We start from the raw sequence: 12,774 nt of genomic DNA, 5'->3' as shown, positions 1-12,774 counted from the left end.
TATGGAGACGTTAACTGGCACCCGCTTGAGCAAATCGATGAGTAACAGGATGTCAAGTGATCAAGTGATCAATCACAGTCAGTATAACTAAGCCATCGATTCTACACACATCTCATTGTGCCCTGCTGACTGCATTTCATCAGCCTCTTTGAATAGAGGTGGGACTATCTGATTGGCTTGTCCTTACAGTCGAAAGCTGAGCAGCAGGTTTATTAGGCTGGAAGCAGCTGCGACTTACATTCTATACAGTATTCAAGAAGCCATACCAATTATCCACCAACACCCACACAGGGCTGTGTGCAGCACACTCCCATTCTGATTTGATGGCAGTTCTAGATGAGACCTGGACACCAGTAGAATCAAAGCTATTAACTCTATTAGCTTTGTGATTCCGAAGCATTACATAGTCTGGGAACAGAGTTTACATTCTGTTAAACTCTAGAATCACTTCTCTCTTACCCACATCTGCACCTGCAAACACACACACACACACACACACACAAACACATACACATACATAATATGGAGAAACTAATGGGAGATCTTATGTACTCACATACACATACACAAAACTTGGATGGACTTCTGGAAGACCTTGTGTACTTTCTATTATTTTCAAAATATTCCTATTGCTTGAGGAGTTTTTATTGCACATGTAATATCTCCAGATAGAGAAGCTGGTAACTACGATGTTGTCTCATTATGCTGATGACCCAATTAAAATACATTTTTAAAGATGTCTTGGTTTTTTCTTAGCATCTTACCTCTTTAAAGCATACTGAAAATAACAGACATCTATTTGCCCACTTGTCAGGATAAACTGGTGGAATTTCACCATCTCTGCCTCACCATTTTTTTAATTTAAAAAGGGGCAGTGCTGATGAGATAGTACAAGGGTTAATGCACTTGCCTAGGATCCTGAAGACCCTGGTTCAACTTCTTGGCACCACTTGGTCTGCTAAGCACCAACTCTGAGCTCTTATTCATGGCCAAAGAGCCAGCAATAAGCCCTGAGCACCACCAGGTGTGGTCTCAGTCCCCCTGTTCTCAGTTTGGGGGAGCATACCCAGTGGTGTGTGGACCCAGGTGCCCTCCAGCAGTGATGAGGCCTGTGCTCAGGGCCCATGCCAGTCTGTCACCTGCACATGGCTGTGGTGATCTGCCCTCTGTCTTGCAAGTGCTTTCTTTGACCACAGATGCGTGTGCCCATGATAAGAAACAATAGGTATTGTGACTTAACATGGCCCTGCTGATTTCATTATTCATGCTAAGGTGCCCAGATCTGCTTTCTTCATTTTACCAACTTTTCTACCTATTCTCTGCAGAGATCTGTTTTCAAAGCATAGTAAAGTCTTTATCCAGCTGGGAGCCAGTTGGCATGTTGTCAGCTCCGGAGTCAGGTTTTCACTGAAAGTGAGCTAGATTACTGGATTGTTCTGAGGATTAGGTGAGATTCTGTGTATAAAATGCTGGGAACAAAGTTTGAGACTTGGGTGTGCGCCTGCACGCACACACACACATACACACACACACACACACAGAGAGAGAGAGAGAGAGAGAGAGAGAGAGAGAGAGAGAGAGAGTTTTATAAACATTTGCTGTTAGCAATGTTGTATCATTGCTGCAGTTATTTGGCCATAAAGTAAAATGATGTGGCAATGCCTGGCTCAGAAGGAAAGTCTTCCATACACAGCCTTTCTTCTTAGAATCTCCAGGTCCAGCCATGGCTTTTCTCTGCATTTTGCCTCCAGGGAAGCAGAGCCCAGAAGAAAAATGTCTTGCCATTGGTATGTGATAATTTAATGGATGCTAGAGAGACAAAGGGACAGTTGGTTCCCCTGTGCTTCCTGATGGCAGGGAAGATGACAGGGCGGTGTCTGTGCTCCTTTTCTAGCTGGTTCTAAATTAAATTCTGTTCCTTGCAACATGCTACTCCTGAGCGCCTAGTAAGTGATATGTGCCTGTCATCGTCTTTGTGCACATTATCTTTTGTTTAGTGAATTAAAGGGATTAGTTAATCCTTATAGGCTATGGGGTTTCACTGTCCCCATTTTATGGATGAGGACCCTGAGACTAAGACAAACCTAAAAACATTCTCAATCTATCTGTCACTCCACCTTACCCTTCCGTCTACCTTCCTGCTTCCCAGATGTATCTGCTTCCCATTGCACCAGACATATCCCAGGTGAAGGAGGAGAATCTACATCCTTTGAATTTAATCCATGTGGTAGAATAATGTAAATAAAAGCTATTATATTTATATATATGTGATATATTCTATTACTTGTATTTATATCATCAAAATAGTTTCCTGTATTTAAGGAGATATTTCTAGAAGGACCAAAAATTTGCTTTAGACTTATTTCATGGGGCTTTTTCCTAAATATGTACTAGGAAAGTTTTTCTGGAACAAAAGGGTGAGAAAAGGTGTAGAAGTTGGGGAACATTAAATGATAGTTCAATTAATTGGTAGATCTTGACTGTTCTCAGTGCAGACATTTTGCCTTGGGGCTCTAGTCCAAGAACCAATCCCTTAAAGTGAAATCTAAGACTTAGGGACTGTTCAGGTCAGCGTGGGTGGTAGTGCTCTCACTTGCTCGCTGTTGGTAGAAGAAATTGCACTTGCTCACGATCAGCCACTGTGGTCCCTTGCATTTGGAGGAAGAGAATGAAAGTGTGTCCCCATCTGTGTTCTTCTGTGCTAGGGGATTCCCGTCGCAACATTATCATGTGGATGGACCACCGAGCAGTCAGTCAGGTGAATAGGATCAATGACACCAAGCATGGGGTTCTGCAGTACGTGGGTGGCGTGATGTCGGTGGAGATGCAGGCTCCCAAGCTTCTGTGGCTCAAAGAGGTGAGTACAGGGTAGAGGAAGGGAGGCATTGGTGCAACGCTTCCATTATTGTGGCTCTGTCTGTATCCAGAACCTTGCTAAAGTCCCTTCTGTTTGATTTTTCCAGCAGCTCTATCAGGAAGCTTGATCCCATTTTATTGATGAGGCTGCAGTTAAGTCATTCCATGTTTACATGCTTAGCTCGTGCAGGGCCCTGGGTTAAGTATTTGGCACAGATGATCTCTTTGAACTCCAACCACACGCTGCAAGGAGCTCCCCACTTCTTCCCCCATCTGTCTGTGTCTGTGTATTGTAGACAGGAAAACGAAAGCTCAGTGAAAAGAAACATCTCATCCAAAGCGGTAGTAAGTTGTGTGACTGAACTGGGATTTGAACACAAGAATTTGTTTCCTTCCTGTGACTCGAGAGTCTGACCAGTTAGTCCCCATGCTTGATTACTGGACCCCCCATTTATGAGACTTTGGAATATCCAGGGAACCTGCAGGGGGGTCATATGGTTGAGAAAACAGTAGCTGAGGGCATAAAATCAGTAGGACATTAGGCTAATTGGCCTTGAAGATGAACCAGAGGACCGTTGGCTGGCCTCTCACCTCAGTACTGTGGTCCTTCCTGCTCTCCTTGTCTGTGGACCTGGAATCAGTTGTCAGAGGGAGTTGGGCACACTTTGGATGTGAGACTCCCCAGAAGACAGACATACTGCAGCTGAGCCATCGTGGCTCATGGGCAAAGCCATTCAGGTCCTCCTACAGCAGGAGACCTTCATCGTGCCCTTTATATTTAAGGTTTATGTGTTTTAGGTTGATGTATGTCTCCTTAATAAGAATTGTCAGATAAAAGGGAAAATGCCATTTGAATTTTTCATAACCCCCAGCACTCTAGCTTTTCCATTTGGTCTCAATGATTCTGACTCTCATCTTAATGAAGGCCAAATGTAAATTAAGTTTTGTCCGTCTGGAACAGCTGTAGTTTCCTATCTTTATAAACATGAAACATTGTAGGGTAACAAGGTGCAGACTGAGAAAGGTCAAGGGAGTTAACGGGCTGATGCCAATCGTGACAGTTCAGTGCTAATGGAAGATAATTAACTAGCTTGTAGGGGCTGCAGAGAGATAGTCCAGTTCATCCTTTAACACTTTTGGTTCCTCTTTTTGCCCTTGTCTGCAGAGCAGAAGGCTAATCACTTGATGGTTGGAGATTTTCATTGTTCATTCTAAAACTCTGAACCAAAAGCCTGGCAGGAAGGCCCGAGGAATTTGTTGGTGGGTTTGGAAACTTTCATCTTTCCCTTCCATCTCCCTTGTCTCTGCCCCTCTGCTTCTGTTTCCCTGAAAAATTATTAGGGAAGTGATTCTCTGATTGATTAATATACCTTTCCCAGTGCGTTAAATTCTTTGGAGGAATCTGGGACTTTGCTGCCCTTAGTGGTGAGTTGATAACTTCCTGTTATCTCTGGAAGGGACAAGTTAAGTACCTTGTCTTAGGAACTAAAGAAAAGAAAACTCTAGTAAAAATGAGGAGAGTCTGATTTTTATTTTTTTGTATAAAGTAAGTTTGGGTTTTCCCTATCTTATTTTTTAGTGCCTCATCTGATCTTTTTGATTGTGTCCCATCTTCTTGATAATGATATCTATTTGCTTATGTCTAGGTATCTTCTGAATTTAAAACTATGAAAGATAAAGTGTCTAGTTGCTTTTATTCTAAATAAATGCACTTGTTCTTTCTTTTCTCTTTCTCTCTCAATGATAGTAGGGTGAAAATGGAGTTTTTCTTTAATAATTACTCTGATTTTAAATTTCATTAAGATAATTCCATCTCACATTTCATCAGATATTAGTAATAGAGCCAATATAGAGGAACTTTGGAAGATGGAAATTCTGTGATAAACAAAATGATGGTATTGAAGTCAGGTATTAAAATCTTTCTCCAATATTTACAGTTGGGACAGATTAAATTAAATTAAATTCCAGTTTTCATGGGCAAGATAGGAGGGTCCCAACAGGAACTTTGGGTATCTTAGAAATAAACTAAGTTACTGTCTCTGAATCTAAGTGTTTATAACTCTAAAGTGTAAATAGTCTTATCAGTCTTGTGGAATGATTGGAATTTAGTTACCTATGTATAAAGTCACTTATATAGCATATATTCAAATAGTTTTGTTTTCACTTTCATTGTGTGTGTGTGTGTGTGTGTGTGTGTTTTAATGTCTGATGATGAGCATTGCAGTGACATCCTATTACCACTGGAGAGAATTTTTTAAACACTAGAATATCTAATTTCATGGTGCTGGTTGTAATGAGTAGTGTGTTTCCTGTTTGACGAATAGCTAAGAAAAGCATCTAAAAAATCACCACAAAGTTGCCAGAGACTACTTTAGAAACTGAAGAGAACAAAGCCTAGAGTTAGCGTTGTGTATTGATTTGAATCACCAATAGGCTATGTATAATGCCTGTACCTAAAGCAGCCAGTTCTTAGCTGCTAAGCAGATGGATTCTTCCAAAGTTTAGTGCCTCTAGTTCCAGAATTGTTTCACAAGCTTTATTTGATTTAATCTTTACACTGCTTTTGTGGAGTAGATATTAACTCTTTTTATGGATACTGAAACAGAGACTCAGAGAGTCAAATATGTACTCCTGGTTGCATACCGGGTCCAAATCCAAAGCCATCTGCCCCTCTGGGGGACCGGTGCAGTTGCCTGTGAGAATCCAGCTGTGGGCTGTGCCTTCACTAAGTCAGTCTGTTTGGAGAAGAGAGAGAGCAATCAAAATCAGACAAGTAAACATGAAAACAATAGCTAATGCTTAGTGCATATGGTACTTATTATCTACCTAGCACTTTCCTATGCACTTTGTCCTTGTTCAACTCAATCTAATCCTTGCAATCACCATACTGAGTGTGTCTTTTTTTTTTTCTTGCAGAGAATGAAAGGTTTTTGAGACATTAAACAGTTTGTCCAGGGTGACTTAGCATGGCAAGGCTGAGATTTGAATCCTGCATTCAGAGTATGAGCTGTTTCATTCTACTTGCCTCTTCAAGTGTTTGTTTTGTAGACTTTGACTAAATTACTTCAATGAATAAATTTTATAGGTGATGACTTCAAGAGGAATTGAGGTGCCTTAGAGAGGATTCTTTATTAATTTAGCAGATACTGTCTATGATGTGTTAAGACGTTGTTTCTGGTATTAGGGGTGTCCAGTGAGGAAAGTGAGGGTACAGGGAAGGTTTTTTTGAAAGGGCACACACACATATGCACACACACATACATTTTGTTTTGTGAAAAATTAAATTCCAGTTTTCATGGGCAAGATAGGAGGGTCCCAACAGGAAGATGGCAGGAGAGGGTGGTTGGAGAGACCAGTAGGTTCAGGTCTAGCATGAAGGCTAATCACTTGATGGTTGGAGATTTGGGTAGCAACATGAAGAGCACAGGAAACATTTGATGTCAGATTTTAGGAATTGGTGTGATGTGATTTATTAAATGACTTTTAAAAAATTACCCTGGGGGACAGAGAGATAATATGGCGGTACTGCGCTTGCCCCTATGTTGCCAGTCCATGATCAATCTCTGGTATCCCATGTGGTCCCCTGAATCTATTTGGAGTAAGCCCTGAGCACAATGGGGTGTGCCCAAAGCTGACTTCCACCCTCTGGTAGGGGGGGGGGCGTGTTAAATGGTATGCCTTTAAGAGATTGAGATTGAGATTGACTGCACACAAAAAATACAGATAATGAAATATCCCTCTGGTTGGAATCATTTGCTGCTATAACAGCATAATGCTTTTATTAATTTTTGTATAACTTCTTTATCACTTTCCATCAAAGATTCAGGCTGAATCAGGCCACCAAATGAGTTTCGTTGGAATGACCTTATGATTCAAAATTTAATTCCTCCCCCCCCCCCGCCCAGTTTCCAACATTTAAGAACTAAGCAATTTCTTATAAAAATCCAGATTTCCTGGTTCACTAGGAAAAAAAATAGAAGAACTTGGCACTATTGGGCCCAAATTCCCACATGGGATAGATTGGCCAGAGTGAGGCGGAGGCTGTCCCCTTTGGAAGGGGCCAGTGTCCTCCTTTCCCAGCCGCCCCCACCCAGCCTGCTGCTCCCTGTTCCTTTTCCAGCTGTTGCCCTCTGGGCATTTGGATGCGAAACCCAGGCTGTGGGAATTCATTTGAGGAATCAATCCATCATTACTTTTCCTATAATAAGTGTTGGGGGAATGGAGAAACTTTCCAGATGGCAAGTTTTGTGGTCAGTGGTTCGAAGGAGACCGCTGCCCACGTTCTCTCACACCTCTGGGGCTTTGCCCAGGTCCTGCCTTCTGCCTGGCACACTCGTGACCATTTCTTCCTTCCTGTGGGAAACTTACTCTTGGTGCTCATGGTTCCAGGAAGCCTTCAGTAACTTCTTCTTCAAGTGCTGGGGTCTCCTCTGGCATCCTTCCCTGAAGTCTCCCTGGGGATTTATTGCCCCACGTTTATCTCTGTGATCCTAGCAACAGGGCATGAGTAAGCATCTTGCTAACACCTCCCTAGGTTCTCTCGTGGAGGGGTGCGTGAATGAACTTCCTAAATCACATCGCCTGCCAGTTTTGATTATTGGGTGTGTCTTGTGCATTCATCCTGTTCCAGAGGTTCCACTGCACACCGATGATGGGTTAATTTTTCTTTTCTAGGTGATAGAAAGGATTATTGGGTGCATTATTATTCCTTTCCACCCCAGAGCCATCTCCTGACTGCAGTTCCCATTACTTAGAATCACAACTGGTTTTGTGGGTGCTTGGTTGGGGCAGCCATGCTTCGCAGGGTGGTGGGCCTTCAGCAACTTTAGACCCTTTCTTTCTTTTTTTTTCTTTTTTCTTTTTGGGTCACACTGGGTGATGCACAGGGTTTACTCCTGACTCTGTACTCAGGAATCACTCCTGGCAGTGCTCAAGGAACTATATGGGATGCTGGGAATCGAACCCGGATCGGCCGTGTGCAAGGCAAATGCCCTCCTGCTGTGCTATTGCTCCGGCCCCACATCTTTAGACTCTTGAGATGGATCACCCTCTATGTTGTTCTATCATCCCTCCTTGGAGAATCTAAGACATCTACTGAATCATAAAATGTCTCTTTGGAATGGTTATAGCGGAGCCCTATTACATTTGAGCCAGGTTTCCTATGGTCTTTGAACAGTGTGGACAGTTTTGTCAGCTGTGGGGAGGGCATCTGTTGTGCATTTGCTCTCCGGGGTGGTCTGCCCATAAATAGGCCTCCTAAATAAATAGATGAAGTGTTGAGGCTGTTGGCCTGCTTATCCTTACCTGGACAGTGAATTCTTTTCTTATCGTCCTTGAAATCACCTCTGAGACATGCCAGAGAGGTGCTGTATTCTTTCATTGATTGTCCAACAATGTCATTTTAAATAGTTGGCAAAAGGCACCCCATGAGAATCAAAAAGGGGCTTCGCCTAATCACTAGCAGCAGTAGTTAGTGCATGTCAGCTATGATTATAATACTACACTTTGTAATTTACACTAGAGCTGATGGTAGATGTTTATGTATTATTTTTAGGTCTGTGACATGGTCTGGTACCATAAATACTACTATTTGCCACATGTTACATGTGAATACCAAAAACTTCAAACTGATGAAATGATTTGTCCCTCAAACATCAATGTTGAGCTTTAGTAAAGGTCCTTTTGACTCAAATCCCATCATTGTCGTTCTTTTTGCTATACTGTGTCTTCATTTGAGTGGGCAGAGTCTTAGCTTCCCAAGAGCACGCCCTTCTTTACTGTCTACACCTGCTTGTTGTAGCTCCACAGCCAAACACAGAGCTTGGCCTTGAAAACACAGTTATGAGCAAATATTTGCCCAGCGAATTCCTGCTTTCTGTTGGAACCAGACTTCTGGCTGTTGTAGTAAAGTCTGCTGACCCAGCTGCTGGGCTGCCAGTTTTCCTGATCTTCTTGCAGGGATGGAGCTACATCTGGGCCTTGGCAGTGCGCTAGAGAGGACACAGGAACATCGTGAGGTCTGACTGCCTTAATGCTTACGTGGTAGGATTTGGTATAAAAATGAGAAGCCTAAGAATTAGAGCACTAGCTCAGGGATCAGGAGCACACACTTTGCATAGCCAAAGCACTGACTATGATCCCTGGGCTTGTTCACCCCCCACCCCCGGACCCCACAAGCACACTGGGTGTGACTGCTGCATCACTGGGCTCTTCTGCAAAACCCCCAAATCGAACATTATATCAATTTATTTTGTCTCCATGACTAAAACAGAGTGCAGCTATTAGAGGAAAATACCCTGTTCACATGTACATTAAGGTAAATTGTCACCTTGGGAAGGGGAGGCTTGGGGTAGAGAGATGTTGGCCTGACACAGAAAAGGAGGCAAGACAACAGTCAGTAAAGATGCAAAGATTCAAAAGGGCAACCAAATCTTATTTCTCTGAACCTAGAGATTGGTTTTACTCCTCCCCCCCTCCCCCCTGCCCTGCCAGTTATGCTATTATAAAGATGTATTTATTCAATCAATGAAAGAAATTTTTGTTTAATGATTCTAGGAAGGAAGCACGGTGTCTGCCTGGTGATTTGGCTTGGGGTAAATTGTGGAAACCACCTGCATCCTTTGTCTCACAGAACTTCCAGTCTAGGACCAAGGGTAATAACATTCTGGTTAAGACAGTGAACCTGCTTGATTGCTCTCTATAAACATAACAGGCATTATAACATACTTTCTACTGTGAAGCTTCCACATTGACTCTCACTTTATTTTCATTAAAACCCTTTGAAATAGATGCCTCAGACTCTGTAGAAGTAGCAGTTGAGGATGGAGGGAGCAAAGCAGATGACCCTGTTTGGGGATGGGACAGGGAACTTGGGTCACATCCAATGGTGTTCAGGGACTATTCCTGGCTCTCTGCTCAGGGGTGACTCCTATGGTGCTCAGGGTATTAAATAGTGCCTTGGGTAGAGCCAGGTCAGCCTCATGCAAGGCGGGTGCCCAACCCACTGTATTATTTTGCTGGCCCCAGATGACCACTTCTTGACTGTCACCTTGGACAGTGCTGGAATTCAAATGTGTGTGTGTGTGTGTCTGACTCTACAAGATGAATTTTAAAAGGAATAAAGGCTGACTGGCGGAATTGCAGCCTTAAGCAAGCAAGACTGTTTAGTCTACTGATGAGATACCTTGATAGAGAGAGAGAGCCTTTTTTTGTAGTTTAAATTTAAAATTTCAGATAACGTGTTGCCTGAATTTTAAAATATTTTTATTTGAGGCACTGTGGTTTATAATACATGTGTTAGCTAGCTGCGTTAGCAAGTGCATGCTTGTGAGATTCCAACACCACACTTCTCTGAAGTTTTTAAAAAGTTTTAGTTACTTTAGTATTTTAAGGTACATATGGACACCAGGATGAACAGTTATTAAGCATTTTCAACGTTAGGCTCAGACTTGAGACTGAGACTTGAGATTGAGTGAGAGCTAAAGTTCTTCGGAGTAACACCAATTTGAGCTCTTTTGCTTTCTTTCTCTGTTCCTCACTTTGTAGTTCTTACAGAGCAGGCCTCTTCCTCTCCTTTAAAGAGCACAACTTAAATCTTCATTATTCCCCATGTTGAGTCAATGATGGAACTCCTTCATTACCACCTCTAAAGTTAGTGATCCTGGAAGAATTTCCACAGCCTTGACCTTGCTCCAGGCTTGTTCATCTACAGTTGAACTCTGACCATTCTGCTCATTGATGATAAGCAGATCAGGAACTCCTGCCCAGAGGAAAGCCTTTGTCTCTCTGAGTTCTCTGTGTATGGAGAGGTAATGGGTTAGGCAACACAGCGGATTCTGACCTCAGTAATGAAAGAAATAATCTCAACTGCAGTCCCGTCACGTGTATGTCCACACCCTCTCAGAAAGCTACTTTGTCTGGCTCACAACTTTGTCCCTTCAGTGGTCAGTCAGTGTCTTCTCACTTAACCGTGCAAGACTGCAGAGTAGTCAGAGGCATTGGAGAGCTGCGTTAGCAAGTGCAGTGTCTGCCACATCCAGCTCCTCTCTCCACTGCCTTCTCATTCATGAAGGTTTTGCCAGAGTCTATATTATGGCACAGAGAGATTTTTTTTTCCCTCCCAGTAAAGTTATATTCAGATTACTGAAACTTTCTCAAGTAAGCCAAAGCATGTAATTAGGAAGAAAGGTCTTTAACATATTGTTCATAATATGATTAATAATGATAGTATCATATCCCCTAATATTGTCGTTATGGTTATGACTTCTTTCACTGGTATCACCAATGCACACAAGTGATCAGCCATGGAAACCTCAGTTCATGGCCTTGCATTTAGGAACAGCTGGTCTTCATGACCCATTCTCCTTCAGCCCTGGCATTCTGGGAGCCTGTGATAGATGAGAAGAGCATTGGGACCAGCAAGAGGCCTCCTGCAGTTGTCTTGGCATGAGGCTGCAGGGCCTGGTTTTGGCCGGGGGTCAGAGACAAGCCCATGGACCTGAGAAAGGGAGTGAATCACCGTGCAAGTATTTATCCAGCACCTCCCATGTCCTGGGAGGCTGCCACTGGACTGTGGTGAAGGGGTGTTGCGTTTGGAGTGCAAATGACCAGGGTTCACCCCTGACTTCCCCTCACTGTTGGCCTTAGTGTCCCCTAATCTAAAGCATTGTGAAGGGCTAAAGCACTGGTGGTTGGATGTGTGAGGGGAAGAGGTGGAGACAGTTGATTATTTTAAGATGCTAATTATGATATCAGAAGGTGAATCTTTAAAAAGGATATTAATGAGGTGTCTTTTCCATACACCTATCCTTAGAGACAGTTAGGGAGCTTAGGGCCAAATCAAATAGGACACACATTGCTTAAGGGCAGTTAATTTTTTCCCCTCTTCTTAATTTTTGAATCTTTCTAACAGTCCTTGGGAGCTTGTAAAGGGATGGTGGGACATTCTTTGTCATTCTCAGCCTGTGATGTTGTCCTGGCACTTTGATACTTGGGCCTAGAGACATACCTGGTGGTTTTGGGGGGTGGTGGTGGCATGTGGTGCCAGGGATTGAGGACTTGTGCCTGCAAGGCGTTTCCTCACTCCTCTGAACTCTCTCTCTGGTCTCTAGATACTTGTTTTAAACAGGGTGTTCTTCCTGTTTGAGCTGGTGGGTTAGGCCAAGAATGGTCATATCAGAGAGCTGGTGAGTGTAAGAGCTGGTTTCAAACTCAGATCGGACTAACTCATGTTTGTGCTCTTCCTAGTACTCACACACCCAGGGCTGGGGACCAAGTCAGTAAACTTGTCCTGAGGGGCTCAGGTCAGTGCTTCCAGAGTATCCTTGGACTTGCATGATAAATAGCTTCTAGTAGCTTCTCCTCATTCACAAGCATTCTCAGGACAACGATAGCAGCTGGAAGAATGTGAACATGTTTTAGAGGTGGTCTAAAAACAGTGCAGTGACAGTAGTGCAGTGTCCCATGACCACTGTGTAAGTAGTTTAGGAGAGGGACATCCCCCTCCTCCGTAGGCATTGTTGCCAAGTGTGCGGTCCCTGGTCATGACAACAATAAGCATCCATAGAGGGAAGGAGGAGTGGGGCACAGAGTGCTACCTGTTCATTCCTGCTGATGTTCCTTAAGGAAATGCAATCAGCAAAGATGCATGGAAGATATATTTCCTTCCAGGTGCTCTGTTCAATGCAGAGAATCTAACAGTGAAAAGTAAAAAAGACCTCTGTCCTCAAGCTGTTCTTGTTCTAGAAGAGAAGCAGTATGCCCCATGGAACCCTCGGCCTGTCTGAAAATGGAATCCATTTAGGGATGAGGAGGCAGGCAGAGGGGCCGCGTGGGTGGTGCCCCTGGAGGAGGGGTTGGAGTTGGGCCAGCTCATGGAGAGCTGGGGAGTTTGCAGAGGCTGGTGGGTGGATGAAGTGA

At 43.4% G+C, this 12,774-nt stretch overlaps 1 protein-coding gene across 4 annotated transcripts in view; it reads left to right on the top strand.

Annotated features, from left to right (window-relative positions):
- FGGY (FGGY carbohydrate kinase domain containing) overlaps positions 1 to 12,774 on the top strand; it is a 475,385-nt gene that overhangs the window by 48,722 nt on the left and 413,889 nt on the right. For all 4 annotated transcript variants that reach the window (XM_056122278.1, XM_056122274.1, XM_056122275.1 and 1 more), the window contains one exon: positions 2,706 to 2,857. In XM_056122278.1, coding sequence (XP_055978253.1) covers positions 2,706 to 2,857 — 152 coding nt within the window. The remainder of the gene's footprint in view (positions 1 to 2,705; positions 2,858 to 12,774) is intronic.

Source organism: Sorex fumeus, unplaced genomic scaffold (genome assembly GCF_029834395.1).
Source record: "Sorex fumeus unplaced genomic scaffold, SorFum_2.1 ptg000045l, whole genome shotgun sequence".
Taxonomy (NCBI): domain Eukaryota; kingdom Metazoa; phylum Chordata; class Mammalia; order Eulipotyphla; family Soricidae; genus Sorex; species Sorex fumeus.
Note: the sequence above shows the minus strand (reverse complement) of the source record. Positions and strands in the feature narration are given on the sequence as shown.